A 26,856-nucleotide genomic window follows, 5' to 3' on the forward strand; every position below is an offset into this window, starting at 1 on the left:
GAAATTGGATTTGAACTCATGCTTCTCTGATTCTAGTCCAGCATTATATCCACTGAAGAATCCCTGGAACAAAAGATAAGTTTTTTTTGGACTAGTTCCCCAAAATAGGAGTTGATTATCTGAGAAGTTGATTTTAGGATAGTAATGCAATTCAAATACAAAGGCATCCCTGTGGCTCCCATACTGACTTAAAAAACAACAAATACACATTATTTATGTTGAATTGTATTTTATTAATTTTGTTAAACATTTCCTAATTATATTTTAATCTGGTTTGGGCAGTAACATAAGCCTGTGGGCCAATAGTTTAACATGTCTGCTTCAGACTATTGAGGATGATGTAGGCAGTGATTCTCAAACTTTTTGGTCTGAGGACCTTCTTACACAATTAAAGTTATCAAAGATTACCAATGATTTTTGTTTATGTGGGTTATAGCTATAAATATTTACTATATTAGACTTTAAAATATACTTTATTATTATGAAAATTGTTTTAATCTCATGTATAAGACACCATAAGACCTCAACAATCTTAGATTGTTGTCAACAAACAAAACTAGAGTTTTGCAGTACTGATCCCATTTGGGTGGGATGATCTCCAGAAAATAAAATTCTGATAAAAACCGGATAAAATTCAGGCCACTCACCGATACTCAGAAGGCAACAGTTTTTTCTGAAAAGGTCAATGACATCTATTCTGATTATCCTTGGATAACCTTTCTATAGTAAGAAGTACCTGCCTACAGAATAATTTGAATTAGCTGAAAATTAATTGGAAGACAGCAAACTACCAGAGAGGATTTTGGAAGTATTCAGGATGCTGTCATTTTAAATAGAACTGAGGAAGCACAAGAGACAGTTAAACATTATTGGGAAGGGGAGGGGGAGGGGAGAGAATTCTCTTCCCTAGTTAAGCAATTGTGTAATGAAGAAGCATTTATTAAGCACCTACTTAGTGACAGTTACTGTGCTATGTGCTGAGAAAGAAAAAAAATGAGTTGGTACTTGCCCAAAGAGGAGCTGTGAGCACACACAGCTTTCTCCAACAGGGAAAGCTAACTAGTTCCCCTTTATTGATCTCAAAATGGAATGAAATAAGCTATTCTTTACTTTGGTATGAATCAACTCTCAATAATACTTAAATAAACAAAGAGGAGCTAATAAGCCCAAAATAATTTATAGAACTACTGAAAGGAAGTTTACTCACAAACCTGACCAATATATTCATTCCCACATTTTCCGAGCTGATAAAGAGAGGTAGACATAGGACCCAGTGGGATATCATGGGAGGAATAATGGAGAGAGAACAGGAAATGTGCAAAGCAAATACTCTGCCAGGAGATAGTTAGAGAGGGCATATGAAAGGAAGAGTGACTTACAGAGCTTCAACATCAGAGGAATGTGATTGTTATTTATCCTTTCCCTGTTGTGGCTAAGTAAATCTGTTTTTATTCATTGCTAAATGACCTCTTTGATATCAGACTTAAATTTAAAAAGGGATTGGCCTGTCAGATTCAATTTAAAACATACCTTTCATAAGGCACAGGGCTAGCCACTAAGGATAGAAAGATTAAAAAAAAAAAAAAGTAAAAAGAAGAGTTTACATTCTACAGAAACAGGATTGCCCTTCTCCATCTTCTCAAGTCTTACAGTACTTTGCTTGTTCTCTTAAGGATTTATCAAGGTTCTAATAGCTACTGGGCAGTTCAGTGACTCAATAAATAAAGTGCCATGTCTAGAATCAGTGCAAATTTCTGAGTGCAAATCTGACCTCAGACACTTACTAGATATATAGCCCTGGACAAGTCATTTGACCCCATTTACCTCTGTTGCTCATTTAGAAAATATGTTGAAAAAGGAAACGGCAAGCCAATTTACTGTTTTTGCTGAGAAAATCCCATGGACAGTATAGTTTACAGGGTCACCAAAAGTTGGATATGACTGAGCAACATCATGTGCTAGCTATCAATGGGGAAACAAAAAGAGACAATAGACAACCCCATTCTCATGGAGGTGACATTTTAATAGAGGAGACCACATGCAAATTGATCTGTACAAAGCAAGCTATTTATAGGATTGTTGTTTGTCCTTCATTTTTGAAAAGCATCAGTATCATTACAGGGTGATGTTTTTACTTGTTCATGAATTGGATTTAAGTGATCAGAACTGCACAGTCATCAGCCTCACTCTCTCTTCCAGAGTCATTGAAATTCAGGGGCAAGACAAAAATCGAGATAACTGGCAATGGTCCAGGATGCAGTGGATGACTTTGGTGTCTTCAATGTCTGGCCAAGCTTTAAGCACTCCATAGTACTTGCTTCAGCAATTTTTATAGTGATTGTAACAAACTGTTCTCATCCACCCACTTTGCCTAGGAGGTCTTCACATGCATGGGACAGACACCCACCCCCTCAACTCAGTCAGTTACTCTCAATCTGGTTTAGCCTATCTGCAAATATAGGTTTGCTAAGTGATAATTAAGTGTTTTATCCATGTGCTCTCTGGTTCATAGTAGGTGCTTAATAAATGTTTATAGATTGATTAATATTATGCTCATTTGACATCTTCCTCAAAAGAGGGCTAACAGAAAAGTAGTTTAAAATCAGTAAACATTCTTATTTGCTTTTGCAGAATTTGATATGGAGTGGGAGGGCACCTCAGAAGTTATTTACTATAACTCTTCATTTCCCTTTTTTTCAAGTTATTTTTTTTATCTAACAATTTTTTTTTTTACCTTCTATTTTCCTCCATCCTTATGGAAGAAAAAAGAAAAACAAAACCACTGTAACAAATATACATAATCAAGCAAAACAAATTTCCATGACCATGGAAATTTTGGATATTGACCATGTCAAAAATGTATCCTATTCGCATATTGAGTCCATTATATCTCTGTGAAAAGGCATCACTGATGTCTGGGATAATGAATGATGATTATGTTGAAATGATCATAACTCTAAAGTTATTCAAAGTTTGTTTTTACAACCTTGGTATTATTGTTCTACTCCCCTCATTATGCAACACTTCATACCAGTTTTCCCAGATGTCTCTAAAACTTTATCTCTTAGTAATCTATGCTATCTACATATCATAATTTGTTCTTCCATCCTCAAATTGTGGATTAGGAATCTTCAAAAAGGGATTAGAAGACAGCAAAGTATCACTGGATAGAGTACTGGGCCTGGAGTCAGATTTGAGTTCAAGCCCACCTTCATATATTTACATGCATCTCCCAGCAAGTCACATCTTAATTTGCCTTAACCCACAGGAGAAGGAGATGGAAAAGAGAAAATACCACTCTAGTACCTTTGCCTGGAAAACCTTATATGGTCCATAAGGTTACAAAGAGTAAGACCCAACTGAATGAAATTACCACAACATTCTCAGTTAATAGACATCACAAAATGAGCTGCTATAATTACTTTTTAATATATGGACCCTTTATCTCTTTCTTTAATTTTTTTGTAACCCAAGATGCAGGATTTTATTCTAGTCCTCAGATGTTCTTCCCACTGTACACCTGGAAAAGGTTGAAGGTATTGGCTAGGATGAAGTTTGGTTTTGATTTTATTCATCAATGTACAGAGGATTCCTTCCTCACTGTAACGATTCTGATAAGTACAGCTTTATGACACACCAAAGAAACTGCCCCACAGGCAAACAGTCAAAAAGGTGGTTGCAGTCACTAGGAGTTTCCCCCAAGAAGTTCAATTAGCGGGTGTGGAGTAAAGTACAGATCCTACCCTATCCCGCCCCTCTTCCACAAAAAAATCACTAATGAGCGGCTGCAGACTATGCTTTGAGCAGATAGTGTCCTATAATGGGGCGTAATAACTAGTGCCAGACGCCCAGCCATCCTGGCAATCTGCCTCCAGAAGTCTTTATCCCCATCTTCATTAATAGGAATAACAACAGTTCTTACCAGGGTCATAAATAAGAGGACTGGAGCAGGAGGGGAGAAGCAGAGCCAACCACTGGACTGGAGGAGGGGGGAGCTACCACAGATGGCTCCGCGTAAATACCTTTCCTTTCCTTCCCTTCCTACCCCGGGCTAGAGAGTCAGCGTCACTGACTGGTGAGTAGGACTATTGCCCCATGGCGGGGGCGGGACGGGAGCTGTGTGCTTTCTCCTAGGCTCAGTGGGTGCAAGGGGCTCTTTCTACCCCTCTGGCCGGAGTTGGTTGGAGCCGGTTGCGGGCGGTGAGTAGGAGGAGGTAGAGGAGATCTGGCGGGCCCTTGGGTGGGGGGCCAGCGCTACTCAGTCTGGGTCCGAAGAGGGCGGGCTGCAGCTGGAACAGACTGACTGAGATTGGGACTCCGCAGAGTGGAGCAGGGCAGGGCAGGGCAGGGAAGGACAAGGGCACTCTGGGGAGAGAGGGACCTTCAGGAACTCGCCGCAAGAAGCAGCAGAAAGGATGACAAGGTTAGTGGAGACAGACAAGAAGTTTCTTCGCTCTTTTTCACCCTGTGCATAGGAACAAAAGCAGGTTCGAGGGTCTGCTGCGTAAAGAAAGACACTGAGTCGAATGGGAAACAGCCAAAAATTGTATGATGATTTTTGGGGAGGGGGCACCAAGAAGGAGACGTGGAGATATTAGGGGAACTCCTCTTCCCGCTGAATCTCAGGGTCTTGGGGCTAGAATGAGCTGTCTGCAGAGAGGAAGTGCGGATGCTAAAGGGGTACTCTTCTTCATCTTGGGGGGCTCGGCAGCAGCGTTTGTAAAATAGGGGACAGACTATGCAAGATTCTCTCCTAACAACTCCGAAAGGGAGAGTTGAAGAAATTTGTAGGGACCCCACAAGCACCTCCCTTTGGCTGGGGATTTGGGACAGAAGTGCAGAACTGAGGCTACCCCAGTTGGGATTACCCTGAGGTGGAATGGGAGCCAACATTGGCAAGTTATGGAACTTTGGGAGGAAGAAACAGTCGGGGAACTTGGGTGGGAGCTTCCCGGCTGAGACTTTTTCTACTTTACTGTGCGGGAAAATTAGTTACCTCTGTCTTAAACCCTCCGAAGCCGATCGCGGCTTTTGTTGCCTTGTTTGACATATCCCCTGCGTTCAACTTCGAAAAACAGAGACTACGAGCTAGCCCCAGCTGGTTGAGGAGGGGCGTTGAGAGTGGGATGTTTACTTTTTTGTTGTTGTTTGGGAGATTTAATCACACAGATCCAGTTAGTCATTTATTAAAAGCACCGAAGACCTGGCTCACCCGAGCCAGAGCCAGGAAATTAAAAGGCTGACAGGCAGTAGCTCCAAGGGCTGGGGTTTCCTGTTTTAAAGAGCTTTGTAAATTGAATCTACCTCCTCCATAAATCCATCGACCCTTCTTATGCAAAAGAGAAACCTGGCAGACTGAGGCAAAATGGATCTAGGAGAGAAAAGTGTTAGATTTGAAGTCAAAGAACCTGGGTTCTAAAGTGAACTCTGTGCTGTAGGACTCAGGACTTTGCCGGAACAATACAGGGTTTTAATTTCCTCATCTGTAAAATGGGAGTACGAGGTGGACTAGATGACCGTTAACGACCTTTCCAGGTCTAAATAGCTGAATTTCTGAATAAGCCTTTACCTTTTATCCTCCCAACATTGTCCTTACCATTTTGCTCTAGGCTCATCTCTCATCTCCCAACTCCTTTAACTCCCCTAAAGTCTCCAGTTATTAAATAATATATTTCTGTGAATACTGCTCCACCTAGGTGCGGAAGGGAGTGGAGAATGGAGATCACTTAATATAGTTTTGTAAGAATTCTTTGTAAAAACTGAGTAAAATGTCGGTAAATAAAATTTGTGCACCCCCACCCCCCACACGCCAAATTATGTATGAATGATATTTTTAATTGTGTTGAAATGTTAGGTGTTTGGGGATTTGTTTGACTTGGTCTGATAACTAGAGTGTTTTGGTGATTATATGTTTTCTTCGAGATTCTTATATTCAGTCTTGTCGAATTAGTCTGATATTTGAATGTACTATCAAGGGTTAATTAAATGTATGCCCTGAAAGCAATAGGGTTTTTGAATTCTAGTAGCACAGCAACAAGTTGTTGAGTTTGGAATAAATAAGCATTTAGGTTGTCTAAGTATTAAAAAGAAAAGTTTATTTCTTGGATGCTATTGCCTTAGATGGTGAAAATACTCATAAGAAAGAACACAATTTTCCTGAAAAATAGTGAAACAGTAATCTTTCATGTTAACTTAATCATTTAAAAGTATTATGAATGATCTATAAAAGATTATTTTCCATTGAAAAATCATTCATTATTACTTGGAAAAAAATTATTGCACTTGAGATAACGTAAGTAACCAATGCAGCCTTCACCTCTGGAGACCTAGTGGTTTACAAATCCCAGTCTCACTGACAAATGGAAAAATGAGATGTTTGGTTTTAGTACAGTCATCATTTTGCTCAATTTGCAATCTTCAATCTGTTTCAAGCAGCTGGCAGCTGTTGCTGCTAGGATGAGGCCCAAGACCTTGACTGTAGGGGGTGCAGTCTGGATCCATAATGGAGGTGGGAGAATAAGAGGATTCTGAGGAAATTATGGCAAGAAATTCATATAATTTCTATCTTCCAGGAGCTTGACTGAAGCCAGAGCTCTTCACCATCCTTTCCAAAAGAACTTCCTTTTATTTACAGAATTGTGGAGGGGAGGGAGGAAGGGAGAAGGAAGTTAAAAGGGAGGGGGAGGGGAGGAGGAGGAAAGTAGGGGAAGAGAACAACTTTTAATTGATTTAACAATTAGTAGCTAAATTACTTCATTCCCTCCCCCTTCAGAACAAATCGAAACAACAACAACAAAAAAGCTATTATCCCAGTTATGAAAAGAAGGCTTTTTTTAAATCCACAAGTACAATAGAAAAGTAAATGAGAGAATTAGATTTATTTCAAATCATTTTTAGTAGACTAGCTCTGGGGATTATGACTTTGTTAATTTTTAGCTCATAGCATAGTGTAGCTTGCCAAACTGCAAACTTGGAAGAAGGATTAGTTTTGCACCTATTCCAAGAGCACACGTGTTTCATGAGTTAGATTGCTCATGCAGATGTTTGTCTTTTGTCATCCCTTATAACTGATTCTTAACCTGTACATGTTTTCTGCATCAAACAAAAACAAGTTCCAAATGATCTGCTTAATCTACAATCCCCCATAATACTACATTATTGCTGCTGGGCATATTTTAATAGAATTCATAACACTAATTTGGCTCCCTCAAGAACTTGTTTTACAGCATGTGTTGGCTTTACCCAAACAGAATGCACTTTAAGGTTCTTTTTGCCTGTAGGAGATCTCGGTATTTAGGAATCACCAAGTATATTACAGGTGTTAGTTACCAGTAATTGCCTACTACTTTTCTTTAGGTTTGAATGAACTGATTTTCATCTTATAGAGCAAATCTGTATTGGGCTAAAAGGAGTCTTTTGAGACCTAAGTCTAACCCTTCTGTGCCTAAGATATGGGATGTTACAGTCAGGATTTACCATATGTAGCCCTTGAATGGAGGCTGATTGGCATCAGCCCCAGGGGACGATATAACATATGTCTTCATGAAGCATCCCCATGGAAGAGATGTGCAATTCTATTGTTCATGACCTATGACATTACATTAATGTCTGTACCATATCATCCCTGGTAAAGTGGACAGCAGATGGGATCATAGACACAACAGATGCCACTTTTTAAACTCAGGTATAAAATGAAACATTTATACATTTCAGTCAATCAGTTTCAAACAAACACTTATTTCATCCAGCTTCACAGGTGCTGCTAGCCATATGCATTAAGACTAATTGATATTTAAGTTGTCTTTTGTTATAGGAGTATAATATATGCATACATAGGAGTTAAGGGAACAGATTTCAACTGTTAAAAAGTTTTTACTATACTCTGGCCAAATCAAGAGGAGAGACATGATAGCAGACACCTTTCCTCCTCCTCCCCCACCATATAGAGAAAAATGTGAGAGAAAATGAAAAAGAAACCTATAGTAAAAAAAAATCAGTCAACTCAGAAGGTTGTTCTATATTGTCCTCAGATATCTAAGGAAACTGAAAGGTCTTCATATGTTGATGAATGATGAATGAAAAGGGAGACAAATTCCTAGGTAAGCTGGTAGTATTTACTATCATTTTAGATTAGTAAGAATCATAGAATTTCCTACCAGAAAGGGATTTTAGAGATCCTCTAATTCAATCTTCCCCCACTCCCTACAAATGAAGAAACAGAGGCACAATCAGATTAAGTACCTTGATCAGATAGTAACAGCCAAGACTCAAACCCAGGTCTGGTCTGAATTCTTGATCAGCATTCTTTCTATTAGACATTCATTTCTGAGTTTCCTTAATAGAAGACAATAATATCCAGTTATTTAATTTCCTAGGATTAATTAAATAATACAAATGTTCTATTTTTGTTGAGGAAGGAATTAAGTAACCTACTTCTGGTATCAGAAATATTTTACACATAGCCTAAATAATGCCAAATATATTTCCTTGATGTTGTAGTTTTCTATTTTCCTAGCTTATCAGGCTTGAAATTATATCTCTTCAGGTATGAGGATGACTCAGACTACTATCCTCTATTTCTATTAGTCCCTCCTCTCTGAGACTTTAGACTAACTAGAAAAGATGAGAGGACAAGAGTCCCCCAAGACACTAATGGGGCAGTGGTATTTCAAAAACTGTTTGCAATTTAATCTCTTCTCTTTCTTTCTCTCTCTATTGTTGTCTGTCTGTCTTTGTTTATTTTGTGAGCTATATTAAATAGTAATAAGCAGTGCTATATATTTCTGGTTTCCTTCCTTCTCCATTGTTCCCACATGTTCCACACTCCTGCACAGCTGTCCCCATTCTATCTTCTCAAGCTTCAGTTTGGTCTGATTCAGGGTTCTCAAGTCTCCATGAGTGTGGGGCATTTCCCCTGGAACACTAATATAGAATTAACTCGTAAAATATTTGTCTAAATCTGAAATTGCCTAGGGGGATGCAAGCATTTAGGTGGGTGACCTGTGGGAGATGGGATCAAGTCAGGGGAAGGAGGACCCAGAGAATTAGGGCTTCAGCTTACCTTTGGGAGCACTTGCCAAGAGATCAGTTCCCCAAAGTCTGTCCTTAAACTTGAAGCAGACATGAGAGATCAGATAGGTACATGCTCTCCTTAACCTGTGGAGCACAGATTGGTACTGAGGGAGGCTTGAGTAGGAGTGTCAAGAGTGAGGACCGGGTAGTGAGTTGGCCTTCTGCTATATTTTCTTCTGTAAGAATTATTTTATGGGGGAGCTAGGTGGTGCAGTAGATAGAGCACCAGACCTGAAGTCAGAAGCATAGGAGTTCAAATCTGGTCTCAGACATTTACCAATTCCTAGCTGTGGGATTCTGGGCAAGTCATTTTTCAATTGTAATCTTCCTATAATTGCTGAATCAGTAGCATTTTGGGATTCTTTATGTGTTTCTTGCGGACCACTAGAGGGTTGTGTAGGGAGAGTACAGGTCAGGAAGATCTGAGTTCAAACCTGTGTGTCTTGAGCAAATCATTTAACCTCTTTTTGCCTCAGTTCTTCATCCATAAAATAGGAATAGTAAGGGTATCTGTCTTGCAAGATTGATGTGAGGATCAAATGAGATAATTGTATAGAATTTAGCACAGTGCTAAGCAAACTGTTGTATTGTCATTCATTTATTTATTTACACAGGGGAGGGAAGGCAATTAAGGTTTAGTGACTTGCCCAGAATCACACAGTAAATTATAAATATCTAAGGGCAGATTTGAACCCAGATCCTCCTGACTTCAGAGTCCCTATTGTTATTATTTCATGCAGCAAGAGAACTGCTAACTTTGGATAATCTCCCACTCTGTCATCTTCCCAGAATTCCTGAAGTTCTTTTTGCCTTTTATGTACAACATCCTGGGAACTAGCAGTAGATTTGTGATCTTGGCTTTTGTGATGCAAAATAGTATTATCATAGGTAGTTATTTTTTTTAATTCTCATCTCTTTGCATTGCTGAAACTGTAGAAAAGTTCTTTAAAGATCTAGAAGTTAATTGCCTCTGTGCTTCTCATGCTTAATCATGCTTTTCTAAGCTTTGTGCCATAAATTGACAAATGAGTATAACACGCATTTGTTGTTCAGTTGTTTTAGTCATGTGCAACTCTTTTTGACTCCATTGGGGGTTTTCTTGGCAAAGATACTAGAGTAGATTGCCATTTCTGTCTCCAATTCATTTTACAGATGAAGAAATTTAGGTAAACATAGTTAAGTGGTTTGCCCAAAGACACACAGTTTGGAAATGTCTAAGATGAAATTTGAACTCAGGAAGATGAATCTACAGACTCAGTGCGCTATCTGCTGTGCTACAGAACCATTCTTGTATAATTTGCATAAGGGACTAAAAGTCTATGAAACCAAAGAAAGATAATGCTTATGAAGGACCTGAAATCAGATCTGATCTCTAACAATTTGCTCCTGTACAGCCTTGATCCAGTCCCAGTAACCAACCTAGGGCTTAGTTTCCTGATCTATAAAATGAAGAGTTTGGATTAGAAGATTTCTGAGATTACTCCTTCCTATCTATGACATTGTGATCTGTATTTGGAGTAACAATAAGGTATTTAAAAGTGGTTCCAAGTAATTTATTTTAGTGTAACTGTATGTAGATGCTGTGACAAAAGTTGTCTCATTTCCTTATTCTCCTTTCAGTTTTTGTTCTTATTGCTTAAGCCAGCTTTTTGGATGGTATCAAAGAAGAGAATTAAGTCAACAATTCTTGAATAACTAATTGCCAGGAACATTGTTTTTTTTTTTTTTTTTTGAACTTGCATAACAATAGTTTGTCCTATTGAAAATGGCTGAAAGAACATGAGATACTTCATATTTCCAAAGCTTTAAAAAAAAAAAAAACTTTGGGGAAGAAAAGGGGACATGAAAATTATTCAGATTTCAAAATAAGGATCACATGATCTTTATGAAAGGCCAGTGAATAATGTGCAGAAAGAAGGCTGTAATCCCTCCAGGTGAACTTATATATGTTATGTTCAAAATTTTTAGAGGATTTTCCTTGGGACATTTAAGAAAATAATCTCAAATGAACATGAATAACATCTTCAGCTTTTTATATTAATTGTGATTTATATTTGCTTTTAAGGAAATGCCTTGTTAATTGCTGTCCAGAACAGTGTGACAGCCCTGTGTTTTCTAGACAAGAACATGGGGAGGAAAACGTTTCTAAAGAAAAATCAGAGATAGGAAGATCTTGGTATGTGGGGGGAATAGATGATTGTAAGAATGAGTAAAGAATCAGAAACTAACAAGCAAGATCAATGTAGGGTGCTGGATAAAAGAGATAATATGGAGAGGTCTTTCCAGTATTTGTTTAGCCATATGTTAATTCTGTTAGATCAGGGTTTCTTTACCTAGAACTATGCCATAGTTATATAGATTTCAGGCAGTCCATGAACTTGAATTGAGGAAAAAAAATTTCTCTTCATTTTCACCAAGTTCTAAATGAAATTTAGTATTTTCTTCAGTTATTTAAAAACGTTCTAAGATGGGATCCATAAACTTCAAAGGGCTGCCAAAGGAGCTCATGGCACACACACACACACACACACACACACACACACACACACACACACACACACACAAAGTTAAGAATCCTTGTATTAGATGAATTTTTCCTTCCTTTCTCCTTTTCTCTTCAACCCAACACTTAAATAAATATTTCAAGGATCCTTGGGATGTTTTTTTTTTTTCCTAGAGGAATGAAGAGAAGGGAGGATATTTTGCTGCTACAAACCAAAGCCATCCACCTTACAAACCAGTTTTCCAAGTTGATGTGTACTCATCCATATCCTCTTTTTTTTCAAAACTTAGTCTTTATTGATCCTTGGAAAATATATGGTTCTGGGATCATAGATTTAGGAGCTAAGAGGAAAACTAGAGACCATCTAGTTCAGAGATTTAGGATTAAATGTCTAGTAAACTTTTTTATTTTACAGATAAAATGAGGCTCCACATGGAGGATAAGTGACTTGTTGATGGTCTTTTCCTATATCACGACCTGTCCTCTATCTGAAATGTTCCGATTTTAATAACTTAGTCATTTTGGAACCAGGAAAAGGCATCCTGCATTAGTGGAAAAAAAAGTAAGGAGGAAAAGAAGGAGAGAATAAAGTTTGAAAAAGAAAGAAAAAAAGGAGGAAAAAGGGAGGAAGGTAAGTAGAGGAGAAAGGAAGGGAGAGAGGAAGGAAAGAAGACCAAAGGAAAAAAAGGAAAGGAAAAAGGGAAGAAGGGAACAAGATGGAGGAAGGGATTGGTTTGTAGATAAGTTCTACATGAAATATAGGCTTAATCAATTTACCTTTTCAGCATTTAAGAGTAGAAATTGAATAGCTATGTGGATGTTGGAAATTTATTTCCTTTTCCCCAAGTCTGAGCCTAATATGGGAATAAGACTTCTTGTAGTTACTTTATAAAATTGATGCAAAAAAAGGATCTTCTAAACCTTAAAATGCTGTAGATGTCTATAAGTTCACAGAATCATAAATTTAGAACTGGTAAGGACCTTAGAGAACAAGTTTGTGTTTCTCTTCTGTTTCTCCCTCTCATCCACATTGCCAGAGCTTGTTTTTTTGGTTTTGTTTTGTTCTGGTTGTTTTGTTTTTGCATAAGAAGCTGTCTTTGGCTTGTCTGGCCACATGGCCTCATTCACAAGAATACAGGACTTCACAGAAAACAGATTGTGTTGGTAGCTGGAAGATTTGTTGCCTTGACCTGTGTTCAGCTGAAACCAAGGCAGGGTAAAGTGGGAGTAAAGCCAATCCTTGCATCCTCTCAGGCTGGCTTAGACATGGGGGAGAGATATGCTTTGTGGAGTGGGGGATGAGAGTCTAGCTGCCTTCCTGGCCAGATCAAGTCACTGCCTAACCATTAACAGAGGCTTTTTTTTTTTTTTTTCCACAGCAGGGTCCAGGGAATTATAGGCTCCGGGAATGCATAGCAAAATGCAGCATATATGCTATGTTGAATGAGATATCCGTAGCATATCACATTAACATGAGTTGTGCGATCCAGTTCTTTTCCCAGGGTACCATGATGAAAAAATTTACCATGGTTTAGGATTGTCACAGGCCGTAGAAAAGTAGTTGTCCCTACAGATTTCTATTTGACGATTTGTTTCATCTACAATGTCAGTTCTCAATTTTCCAGGGCAGTGGATGTTTAGTTCTGTCATTTTTGTCTTTTTTTTTTTTGCCACCTGTCCCTTTGGCAGATTGGTGAATAGGCAAAATTTATTCAAGTTCAATTTGTTAATTGAACAAGTGTGTATTGATGAAGACCAGTTTCAGCACCTTCTCTTCTCTGGCACCACCATGTGGCAGAGTTGCTAATAAATAAGGAAATATTTAAAAAGTAGGCTAAAATGAGAAATCATAACAACTATTTTTTTTCTTTTCTTGCTCATTTCTTTGTTCCTATCTTTCTTCTTTTTGTTCACAAAGAGTAGAAAGAAAAAAAAGATTCTGTGAATGATGTCATAGCCAAGATAGATTTGTTCCAACTTCAAATTATTGTTCTCAGGTAACTCCTAAAACAGGGAGATGCGTGTTCAAAAAAAATGGTGGATACCATCATGGAAAAGGTTTATCAAAGATAAAACTTTTCAAATGCTCCTGTTTGCAGATGTCATTACTTACATGAGCATTACAGTGCTAAATAAATGAGATCCATAATCATTCAAAATAATTTTCCCTAATTATGGACGTGTAGATGTCTTCAAAGACTGAACTAGGCTTAAAATCAGGAGGAGACAAGTTTGAATTCCACCTCAAACACTTATCAGCCTTGGAACTGTAGAAAAAGCATGTAGCCTTTCTGTGCTTCCCTTTCTTCATTTATTAAATGAGACACTAGGATTCCATGACCTCAGAGATCCTTTCCATAATCCACACATTTTATTTGACCAAATATTTCATCATCACTTGGATTGTTCAATATTATTCAAGACACATCCATCACTTAGACTAAAAAACAATTGATTAGCTTTAGTTTTTGAGCTTCTTTCCAGAAGCACATCGCTCTCTCTTTGAATTGAGGACAGAGATGGTATGGATTGGATCTGAATAATTTAGATAAGTCCTCTGACTACCCTATGTATATCAACTGCAGTTTGGTTGGTAAATTTTTGGCCTCCAGGATGTGATTTCTTTTTTCTTTTAGAAAGTAGTTAAAACTATATCTTTTCACCTTATACTCCTCCTTCTCTTCATAAATTGGTGTGTCTTCTCTCTCTGAGTGTTCACTGCTCTTTTTAATACCTTATTTCTTTTCTCTTTTATTTGATTGATTTCTCTGTTCTCTTTTTCTTCACATTCACACTCATATTCACCGCACATACCTGAGAAAATATAACAGAGAAAAAAAACCCAAAATATAAACTCTGTGAAATAATAAATTGGCATAAACGATATATTGTTATCCATTATTTCATGAAATATTACAAAAACTTGGAGATTTGCAAAACTAAGTCCAAATTCCCTGGTGGATCCCCTCTTCTCACTCCATCTGCATACCCCTAAGCTCTTTGTTTTCAGGACAACAAGAGATATCCTAGTATCATAAGATCAATTATGTTTGAAGAAAAAGGCTCTTTCAGCATCATAGATCTAGAGTAAGAAATGTACCTCAGAGTCTGCCTTGTCTAGTCTAATGTTTCAGATGAGGAGCATGGAGACCCAGGTAATTAAGTGACTTGTGCAAGGTCATAGAGGTTTTGAGCATGAGAGATAGGATTTGAACCAGTTCCTCTGACTTTCAGAGCTAATATATTTTCTACGTATTCCAGGGACTTTATTATTATTTAAGGAAAATAAAATGTGAAAAGTAGCTTGCCCATTTTTTGCCCCTGCTAGGCAATCTGGCATATGTACATTAGACCATGTGGATAGTCTTGATGTTAGCTCTCCAGTGTTTTTCTTAGAGGAAAACATTGTGAACAGTCTCTACACAAGACAATTTGTTGCACACTTGGAGATCTTAAATATTGTACACCAACATTTTTCTAGTTTCTCTGGGTACCATGATTTCTGTAATCAATATGGGGGATAATGATCTGGATGCAATTTTTTTTTTTGAATATTGGACTTTTTTGAGGGGTTTGAGAACATGCATGTTGCCAGTGAAGAGTCATCAACTGCTGCCAAGGGCAGCTCTCTCAAAGAAGAGAAAAAAGGGAAGAATTTTTAGTGTCTTTTGGACAGAGATCTACATGCATTATGATTTATGACTGCTAACAGAAGGGGCATTTGCAGGAGTGAAAACATGTCCTTTATCTCCTCCTTCCTGGTCCTGTAACATTTAGTCTACTTGGCTTAAAAACAAACATTCATTTCTATATAGAACTGCATTTCTTGAATTTTTCTCTGATATTAAAACATTTTCCTTGTTCTGAGAGCATCTGAGATATATAATCTGCATTTAATCATCTGTTTTATATATGTGTATATATATACACATATATATTATATAATGGAAGAAGAGTTCAAAGTAAATGAACAGAGAGTTCAGGAAGCTGAGGTAGAGGGAGTAGGTCTGAGTGGGTGAACATAGGGAAGTATCAGGAACATTTAAAGAGTGTTCTGGGATGTTTACAAAGCTGTGTGTAGGAAGGGATATTTGCAAGGAGGAGTCTGTTTGCAAAGATGGGGTCTAGGGTGATTTGTTGAGATGGAACTATTTGCCAAATGGGGGTGGAGGAGATTTTCAGAATAGAAAGATTTGGGAAACTGGAGGGTTATGTTTGCAAAGGCGGGAATCAAGAAGGCAGGGAAACAATGGAGGATGTTTGGGGAACTTGGGATGAGAGGATGCTGAGTTTGGAATTTATTTAAAAAAAAAGACTAGGCTAAAAATACTACTGTTTTCCTTAGCCAGTGATTATTATCATCTTTCTTACTTTTTAATGGATGGATTGAGGGCAAAAACTGAAACCAAACAAACAAGAAACATTTATTAAATTGCTATTATATGCCAGGCCCTAGGAGGCATTTTATATATATATATATCTATATCTATATCTATCTATCTATATAGCAAACCAGTGATTAAAGTGGTTTGGTTTTGTAAACAGTATGAATTTGCAACTTTTTAGTCTAAAATAGTATTTCTCAAACTTTTTTATCTAGCTCACTCCCCAGTCTGTTCCCAGAAAAAAAATTCCTATAGAATTAATGGAATAATGAAATATATTGATCAGATAGCAAGACTTCCTTAGCCATGATAAACAAATTATTTAGTCACACCTGCACATACTTCTAAGAGACTCTCTAGTGCAGTGGTGGAGTACATCTAGCTACAGGTTGTATAAAGTCTATGAAATCATTTGCTAAAGCAACTGCAGGCAATGATGAGCTAAAAGCTAGGTACAACAATGTCCCACTGCTTGCCTACAAATGATGTTACAAATATCCAAATGGCCCTTGGTAGGAAAAAAGTTCCCCACTAGAGTAGGGATTACTCTAGTGGATGTATGGAGGGTATCTCCCACACCAGTTGAGGATCCAGGATTTTTTGAACACATCAAACTCTTAAAGTACCTTCCAAGTCTGGAATTGTGGTCTCAGGATTGTGGGTCAATCACCTATAACCAGGAAAAGAAGAGGAGGCAGCTAGGGCCCTAAGGTACATTCTCAGGCTTTTCCAGCCAGGGCACATACTTTTGCTACAGTATATTCATAGCACATTGGGCCTAGATCAGGGAAAGAAAGAATCCCTCTCCCAATCCATCTTGGTGAAATTACTTACTACAAGTCCTATAGAATTGAAATAAGAGTCTACATATTTCTTTTTTTCTAACTTGTGTCAGAAAAGTCCTCCTTGCCACAATTACAAATTGAGTAAATGGGCCAAGGGATCAATTAGAATTTGCTGCCAAATGTCAAGTGCTGATCTTTTCAGCATTAAGTTATGCAGAATCCACAGAGTTACTTGAAGTCTCCAGAATAGCATTCTTTCCTTGCCATGTATGCTTTATGTGGTACAAAATTTCTGCTACATGTATAATGAATGAATGAAAAAATAAAATAAATAAAAATAAAATAAAAATGCATACATTCACATGTATATACATAAATGTGAATATGTAAACTTCTACATAAATAATTTTCAACAAACTGCTGTTCAAAGATAATAGAATCACCACATTTGAACAATAACATCACATTCCATAAATTGCTGAAAGAAGAAATGAAACTAGATAGAGCAAAGATTAGAAAAGCACTTAGATTGGAATAAGGATATTTAGAAAGAGGAAGCCTATGCTGAAGACAACATGGTTTTGTAGGTATTGATAGATTCTTACTTAAGATATCTGAAGAAGATAGAAAGGGTATAGAAAAATTTTCCAATTTTATTAATATCAATAAATAAAACATCAGTACTGTAATTCTATATGTCTACAATTCCATCCATACAAATTGTTTAGTTGTCTATACATGAATGGAGGACATTCTTGGTAAAATATTAGTAAGGATCAATAAGGCTTCAGCAAGTGATATTCAATACTGGAATACTTCTTTATTATCTGACAATTAGCTGAAAGATAGAAAATAAGATCTTGCTGGATTCTAGAGAACAAAACATCACCTTACTGACTTTTTCAGCAAGTTGTCTCCTATCCATATATCAAAAGCGCTTGGGACCTTATGAAGATATAAAAATAGAAATAACACTGTTTAGTTTAACTCTGATAATAAATATCAGTTAAGGCATTAAAAAAGAGGAACATATGTGTTCACCAAAGGCATTTGCCACTGTGATTGAGGAAGTCAAAGAAGACTCTAAATTAAAGGGAGATTCCCTGTAAATAGTGAGATCTTCCCATTGTTCCTATTTGAAGATACCACTGTGCTCATTTCCCCAATGACTTGATTTGATAAAGTGTGAAGACTAGGCCTTTAAAACCTTCTGAATTGGGGAGGGAGGAAATGGAATTTTTAAAGATTATTTGCATTGTCCTTTGAATTTGTTTTCATTATCATAAATCTAAAATCAGAGAAGTTCTGGTATTCACAGTTAGTGTTCATGCATAGATAGAGACATGGTTTTGAAAGTAATGCTTTACTAAGAGTGTCTGTTTGGCAGATATAATTTGAAAGGAAATACCAGTCAGAAAGGAATATGAGTAGGATTTTTCACTAAAAAACATTTCTGTGGTTTACTTTTTAAAAATCATTTTCTTCTACAAAAAACAACCATGGTTACTTTTTTGTTTCTTTGTTGTTGTTGTTGCTGCTGCTGCTTCCTTGATGGTTGTATGCTTCTGGGGCAAATGTTATCCATTAAAGATCTCTTTCTGACTGTGGCTTTTTTTTTTTTTTTTTTTTTTTTTTTTGATGTGGGAAAGATGAAGCCTTGGAGTAATGAATAGAAAATCAGCTTGAGTCAGGAAGAATTGGATTCTGTCCTTCCCTCTGATACATATTAGCTGTGTGATCCTCTATTAAATTATTTAACTTCTAAGTGCTCCAGGCCAACTACAACTATAAATTGAAGAACAGTTGCACATTTGTGCTAATAGAGGAAGTTGCCAGGAGTTTATCTATACCAAGGTTTATTAACTTTTTTTCACTTGCACCTTTTTTTGCCCAAGAAATTTTTACTCATACCCTGAATATATAGGTGTGTAAAATAGATATACAAATCAAACATTTACTGGTAATAAATCATAATTTCACAATCTCCATATTCAGTTATGTGATAATATATGAGGTCTCAACCCACAGTTTAAGAAACTTTAGTCTATATCAGTGGTTCTCAAAAGTGCAGTCTATTGACCCAGAAACTCTTTGAGGGGGTCCATGAGAGCCAAACTTTTTTCATATCAATAATAAAATGTTATTTGTCTTTGAAAGTATTCCTCTGCCCCCCCCAACTACATATCTGTACAAGGCTAGATTTTCTTCATATACTTCAACCAAAAGAATATGTCACAATAGAATGAATGCAGAAGCAGATGGGAGAATGCAGCTGTCTCCTATTAAACCAAACATTAAAGAATTTTGTAATAATATGTAATTTTTTGGGGGAAAATAGTTTCCAAAACCTAAATTTTTAGGTTTATTGTTACTTTAAATGAATTAATCAGTATTTTAAATATCAATTTTAATTTCTAACATAACAAATATGGATAGATGTAGCCCACCTAAACAAAAACACAAGTTGTTGTGAAGATAAAATAAGATCTTTGTAAAGAGTTTCACAGATCTTAAAGTGTTACATAAATGCCATCTATTATTTCTGCTGCTATTGCTGCTGTTAAAAGCTCTTTGGTTCTGTCATTTTTAAATCAAAAGTCCTAAGAGTTGAAAGTTTTGAGAACAGCTGGTTTACACCAATGAATTTTGCAGGCCTGGACAAAACAAAACAAACCAAAAAACCATCAGTGTGGATTAGAAAACAAATGAAAATGTTCCTGCACATTTTAACTTCCTTCAGGTTTAGGCTTTCTGTATGTTTTCCTTGATGGTGCTTCAGATGTGCACCAGATGGCTGCTGGTCTCTTGACTAGACTCTTCTGTGGGTCTGCATGTAACATACATCCACAGCAGAGCCCCTGGAACTCTTACTTCCACCACAAAGGCACAAGGATTCTTGTGTACAAGAAGGATTCAAATGTTAACTATATAAGGCTTTATACAGGATATTCAAAACACATAAGAAGTTAGGAAAGTAGAAAGAGTCTCATGCTTTTTTCGCAGAGTGAGGGAAGGAAAGGAGATCTAATGACCAGGTAAGTGACAGAGTTATAGAATTTGAATTTTCACTTAGATCTGATTTCTTCAGAAATCTGTACTAATAGTACTAAAGCCACAACTAAAAAATGTCTTGTACTTGCTAAGTAAACATTAATGATTTTAAAATTTGAAATGATTTCAGTGGCTGAAATATAACTCTAAGCTAAATTTTTTGAAAATACCTGGTTAGGAATTGTGTATACCTTGTTAGTTTGAAGTATAAGGGGAGATAAAATTAACTCCTAATATAAACATTGTAAATGTGGAGTGATTTAAAATATGGGATTAGCATTGAGAACCCTGTTTATGTTGTTGTTGTGAAACCTTCTGCTTATTTATAAGGGAAATTTCTGTGACCTTCTTTGATTATACTCTCTGGTTCATTTTGCCTATTATCACATCCATTCCTTCTCTTCCTATTGTGTCCTACCCCTAATATATTATTCCTATTCCAGGTCATTAGACCAGAGTTTATTTTCCCAGATACAGTGCTCTAAAGCTTACATAATATTTTCTTCACTATTCTCTGTTTTATAAGTATTATATCCATTTCAAAGATGAAGAAATTAAGTCTTAGAGAGGTTAAATGATTTGCCCAAAATAAGTATCTGAGAGCAAGTACCTGTGGCAAGTTTGGTCTATAGGTTTTCCTGAATCCAAATTCTATATTTTATCATACCCACACTGTCTTGTGTGATTGAAAAAGATGGCAGTCCCAGGTTCATCCAGAAGAAAAAAAAAGCTTTCTTCTTATAAAAAACCAATAGCAACAACAAAAAGCCAATCTCTATCTTCAAGGACCTTATATTACTCTGAGGAATATAATTCTATAAATACAAGACATTTTGAAAAGGGAAAAAAGATTAAGGTAATGTAAATAGAAGCATCAGAGTATGGGATCCCTGAACAGAACATTGTTCAAGACACAGTGACCTAATGGATATATCATTAGAGATTATTAGCAATTATTCTATAACTTAGAGTCCTGAGATGAATAAGGCTAAGACAGCTGGTCACTTGGTCAGTAAGTATTAGAACCATCTTTTATTGCTTTATGATAATGTCCATTTTAGGTCAGTTCACATCTGTCTGCTTAATTTTATTGACACAGTACCCCCAAACTATCACTAAAATAAATGCTTTAATGTTTACATGTACAAAATGTCTTTCATTGTGACAAAATTCACATTGGTTTTGTATTTGGACATCTATGGGTAAGCAAGCAACAAGAAGTGTCTGTTAAGTACTACTATGTATCCAGGAACTTTGTTAAGTGCTAGAGATACAAAGCAAAAGCTATAACAGTTACTTCCTGCAACAAGGAACTTACATTCTAATGGAAGGGGGACAATTTGTGCATAAATTGGCACTTACCAGATAAATGAATAGTTGGCAGATAATAGCCTTCCAGGGGACGGAAGTAGCAGCTAAGGCATGATGACTGACCTCCTGGAGGAGGTGAGATTTTAAGGACACCAGTGATTCTTGTTATTCAGTTGTGTCTGACTCGGTGACTCCATTTGAGGTTCTCTTGCTAAAAAATACTAAAGTAGTTTGCCATTTCTTTCACCAGTTCATTTTAGAGATGAAAAAATTGAGGCAGGGTTAAGTGACTTGTTCAAAGTCGCACAGCTAGTATACGTCTGAGGCTGGATTTGAACTCAACTCTTCCTGTGCTAAGCCCTGCATCCTATCCATTGTGCCACGTAGTGCCCAATGCCACGTCATTCTTAGTTGTCAGATAGTAAAAAGGAGAATGTTCCACTTATGGGAGACTAGACAGGGATTATTTTCCAGAAAGATTTGGCAACTGAAGGGATATGTGACTTGAGATTAAAAAGCAAACTTGTTAGTACATGTTCTCTTCCTATGCTTTTATGGTTTGCTTTCTGCCTACATACTACTGATAAAGTTTTAAAATGGAATTAGTAAGTTTGCCTGATGGACATTTTTTGGGGATGAGAGTAATTTTGAACAGTTGGAGGAACATAGCAGTGTGTTCATCTGGCTTCATTGTTTAAAATAGCCTTTTATGGAAGAAGTAGCACAGTGAGTATCTGTGCCTGGAAAACCAAAGAAGAGCAATTAGATAACCCATCTAAAATTTAAGAAGTGCTGTTGTAGTTTGCATTCTAATATTTTAAAAGGCTAAATGATTTAGGAGGGAAGGAAACATTTGGCTGATTTCAAGTACCCCAACCACAAACTCCTAGAAGAATGTATTTACACATGGTATAAACTAACTTGTATTTGTCTATTTTGTATATACTTGTATTTATTAATTTCCTATTTAAACTGCATATATGTATTTTGCACAATCCTTAGCATAGTGCCTAGAATATACTAGACATTTAATAGATACTTATAGTTTGAGAGGCAGTATGGTATAATGGAAAGAGCATTGGATTTGAAGTAAGATGATCTTTAAAGTGATGAGTCCCAATTTTGATACTACTTAGCCATAGAATTTACCTAATTCTCTACATCTCTATTCCTTCCAGTTAAATAAACTGAAAGATTCTAGTAGATGGATGAAACTGAATATGGAATTAGAAGACCTGGGTTTGAATTTAAGCTTACATATAAGGAAACTGAGATTCAAAGAAACTGAGTAATTTGCCCAAATTTTCTGAAGCTTATTAAATAGTGGAGTTAGAATGAGAACCCCTTATCTTATTATTCTTAGGATTCTTTTTATTATATCAAGCTAAAAGATTTTTGAATGGGAGAGTGACATAATTAAAGCTGTATCCTTAAGGAAGTTGTTTTGATGATATGGAACCTTTGTTCCAATAGGATTCTAACTTTACATCCCATGATTTTGATTAGTGATCTCTGCCTGTCTCTGTGTCTCTGTCTCTGTCTCTCTATCTCTCTCTGTGTCTGTTTCTTTGTGTTTGTCTCTCTCTTTCTTTCTCTTTTTTCTACCTCTCTCCTCCCCTCCCTTCCCCCATCACTGTACTTCTATTTATGCACACCCCATCACTAGAAATAATGACACATATCATAAATATAACTATCAAATATAAGCAATAATTATTGTAATTTTATAAGTATTGATGGATTAAAATAAACCCAAAAGTAATATATACATCAGAATTCATACATAAAATTGGATCACATATGTTTAGAAAAATCACACATGCTTAACCTGTATTGGATTTCTAGTTTTGGAGAGTGGGAGATGGGGAGAAAGAGAGTAATTTGGAATACAGAAGCTTTGCAAAAGTGAATGCTGAAAATTAACTTTGAATGTATTGGAAAAATTAAATCCTATTTAAAAAAAAAACAAGCTGGGTAATATTTTATCCATTTATTTAGCATTCCTGAGAAAAAGTAAGAATAAGTAGAACAATTGGCCTAAGGACCCCTAGGAACTGAATAGTAGAGTCCTCATTTCAATGAGTAGTATTAACAAGTATGTGTATAACTAAAATCAAATTTTGGTAGTCATGGGCCGTAGGTAATCTTGGTTGTCTATTCATGCCATTAGACTTCTGGATGAGTACCACAAGGGCAAAATAAAACCTGATAACCATTGGAGCTGTCCAACAATAAAATTGGCTATTTTGAATGAATAATGTGTTCCCTAGAGAATAGATAATTAATTGTTAGGAATACTGAAAACAGGATTCATGATTAGGGAAGAGTTTGGACAAAAGTACTCTGCCATCCTTTTTAGTCTAAGATTCCTTGGATTTCTAAGTCCTTTGACTCATTCTTCTTTGTTTGGGTTAGTTTTACCTAAGTAAACCTACTAGCCAGTTGTTGCAGAAGTTTGGACAAAATTTTTTTTTTCACCTTTTGTTCAGTTAGGCTAGTATTCATACCTGAGTCCTCAGTAAAGTCGTGGATTTGATGGTAGCTGTCCACATTTATTTTATCTTTTTATCAATTGGGGATCCCTATTTTTCATTTGGGTACAACTAAGCCTTCTGAGTTCTTATCTTTTGTTTTTCAAATATATGCTCCCTGTTGAAGATTCTCATTGCTATTTCAAACAAGCCTCTATCTCCTAGGGTATTTGTGTTCACTGAGATAATATACAGGTCCAAAATCTAATAAAAGACCTACTTATTTCCTCCAATTTGTTTGGGATTGTTTAAATGGTTTCTGTTCTCTTCCTCTCTCCTTCTCGTCTACGTGAATTTTTTTAAAGAAACTTTTACATTGAAGTCTTACAAAAAACATCATTTTACACAGATAGATGTTAATAACAAACCCTTGGTGCTAAACAATAAAAGCAGGATTATGGCACCACCAATGATTTGAAAAAGGGAAAGTCTTGAGAAGAGGCCAGTTAAGATGTTGTTACAGAGGTCCTGGTACAAAAATAATGATCACTTTATGTCAGGATTGGTACCTGATTAGATAAAGGAGATGAAGAAGAGGAAGGAATTCAAGATGACTGAAGTATCAGGCTTTGATAATTGAGAGAATCATGATTTCATTGACAAAAATAGAAATGTTAGAATAGCTAGAAATGTAGGATGCCTCACAAGTATGACTATTAAATGTTCAAGAGCAAAAACTCTTAACTTTTTTGTTTGTCATGACCCCTTTGGCAATCTGGTTCACTATTATATAATGTTGCTGATATTCATAATAGAAAGATATGCTCTATCCCACTTAGAAGTTAGTGAATTTTTTTTTTTCCATTCTAGCTTACAGATCTTTGGAAATCCTCGGATCTAAAGACCACAGGTTAATAGCCCATTCTCTAGAGATTATACTCTGTCTATGAGAATATGAATTTTCTGCTAGTTTATAGCATTTAATAAAGGTTAAATAGATTTCTTCACCAATGGAAAACTAAGATGTTTAAAGAACATAGTCTAACTTTCCATCTTTAAATATTCCCTTTGGAACTTATTATTGTTCTCAGGACTTTTTTTTTTTTCCTTATGAGATTCTTGGCTTATTCTGACTGAAATAGTGCTTTAGTATTGTTATTGTTATTTTAAAATAACAATATAATTAACTTACCTGTCAACATCCATTTCCAAAATCTCATTGTTTATGGAAGAAATGTTAAATATATTTGCCAAAGTTTGAGTTTGGGAACCTCAAGAATTTTCTTTCTAAGATCACAAGGGCAATATCATCCAGTGTTTGCAACAGAACTAGTAAAAAGGTCTTTCTTATGAACTGCTATTGTTTTTCAGTGAAGTAGGCCAAATGTATTAGTAAAATTCAATACTTGTTGAACAGTTGTTAGGGACATAGTTTCAATTTCTGATATTATTAGTAATTGTTATTAATTCCTATTCCTAGTCAGATTTATTTTTTTTTTTTGCAATCTGCAGTGTAATTTTGTTGGTTTATTAGTACAAATCAGTCATTCAATAAACATTTATTAAGCACCAGTATGCCAGTAGGCAATGTGTTAAGCATTGAAAATATAAATACAAAAAAAAAAAGACAATCCTTACTCCAAAAGAGCTTAGAATAAATGTTGAAATTTGAACTAGAAGGTCAGAATGCAAGATTTTTAGCTAGACATCAATTGACAGATGGTAGATCTCTGCTTAAGTTTTTCTTTACTTTTTTTTTTTTTGGTTGAATAAAAATTGTCTCTCTCTCTCTCTTTTTCATTCAGATTCCAACACGATTATGGCCGAATACAGCCACATACAAAACCAGCTGGATTTACAGAATGGTAGCTTGGAAGAAGATTTTGTGGTGAATTCCCTTGAAAACAATCTCCAAGGCATAATGGATAGCTTAAACCAGAAGAAATATACTTCTAGCCTAAGATTTAAAACTAATGGAGACTATCCTGGCTCCTATTTAACTCTTTCACAACCAATGTCTGTCAAGAGAAGCCCATCTCCTCTTGGGTCTGGTATCAGAAATGCCTCCTTTGCCAAAATCCAGGGAAGTAAACAATTCTCTTGTGATGGCATTGACAAAAACATTTCCACCAAACCTCCTGCTCCTTTTCTAGGTACTACACCCTCCCTTAGTGGATATCCCCTTGGGATGACAGACTTTGATCATTGTGCTGGTTGGGAAGATGATAGGCCCTTGAAACTTGCTGATAAACTTCCTTATTCCAAGTATAGCTCAAAGAATAAGTCCTATGACAATGTCTACTTTCTTGGGGGGCTAGAAGGCCGAAAAGCATCAGGCTCCCTCTTAACCATGTGGAATGGAAGCTCCATTAATGATGTTGGACTTTCACCTCTTCGAAGGTCTGGAGCCACAAGCATGCCCTCTAGCCCAAAGCAGTCCAGAAAAATGAACATTCAGGATAGCATGACGCTTCAGCCCAAAATGACAAAACACAAAGAGATAACAGCTGAGAATGTTGGTTTAAGAAGTAGGAAATATTCAGGAAGCTCCCTAAGTCAAATGGGGGCATACAGCCGTTCACTGCCTAGGTTGTACAAAGCTGCTGAGAACCAGCCCATGCCACTCAGTTTGCCCCCAAGAAACTCTCTAGGTAATTCCAAAAGAAAGAAACTTGGGGAAAAGGATCTACCTCAAAGCATAACAGATGCTGACAACTACCTTAATTTTTCTTCCTTAAGCTCAGGGGCTTTGCCATATAAGAACTCTTCATCGGATAGCAATCCATATGTTAGCTCAACTCTTAGCATTCCTGCAAGCCCCCGAGTGGCTAGGAAAATGCTGTTGACTTCCACCTCATCCTGTGCATCAGATGACTTTGACAGGATGATATTCTCAGGAACAAGCCCTAGCAATTCATTTACTCCTGGAGAGTTCAATAGAGTATCTGTTGGCAGGAGGGACTTTTCTCGTAGTTCCATGGAGTTTGATGACACTGACTTGGAGAGCCTCAGACAGTCTTCCAGTACTCCCCAGCCAGTTCTTAGAGAAAGGAAAAGCAGCATTAGCTCCATTTCAGGAAGAGAAGATCTGATGGATTATCACCGGAGGCAAAGAGAAGAAAGGCTAAAGGAACAGGAGATGGAGCGATTGGTAACTTTTCTTTACTCTTATTCACTATTTCATCTACTTACCAAAGCAGCCCTTTGTGCTGTGCTGGTGTTGAATAGCTTTAGAGGTGGACTCAAAAAAAAAAAACCCATAGCAATCTAAAATTTCC

At 36.6% G+C, this 26,856-nt stretch overlaps 1 protein-coding gene across 4 annotated transcripts in view; it reads left to right on the top strand.

The window, feature by feature from the left end:
• The first annotated feature begins 4,255 nt into the window (after nucleotides 1–4,255).
• Nucleotides 4,256–26,856, top strand: part of PHLDB2 (pleckstrin homology like domain family B member 2) — a 138,835-nt gene continuing 116,234 nt past the window's right edge. For 2 of the 4 annotated variants that reach the window (XM_051985267.1, XM_051985269.1), the window contains exons 1-2: nucleotides 4,256–4,423; nucleotides 25,384–26,729. In XM_051985267.1, the coding sequence (XP_051841227.1) occupies nucleotides 25,398–26,729 (1,332 nt within the window). In that variant the 5' untranslated portion in view covers nucleotides 4,256–4,423; nucleotides 25,384–25,397. The remainder of the gene's footprint in view (nucleotides 4,424–25,383; nucleotides 26,730–26,856) is intronic. The other 2 variants (XM_051985268.1, XM_051985270.1) reach the window with 2 other exon arrangements.

The sequence above is a fragment of the Antechinus flavipes genome, chromosome 3, assembly GCF_016432865.1.
Source record: "Antechinus flavipes isolate AdamAnt ecotype Samford, QLD, Australia chromosome 3, AdamAnt_v2, whole genome shotgun sequence".
Lineage (NCBI taxonomy): Eukaryota > Metazoa > Chordata > Mammalia > Dasyuromorphia > Dasyuridae > Antechinus > Antechinus flavipes.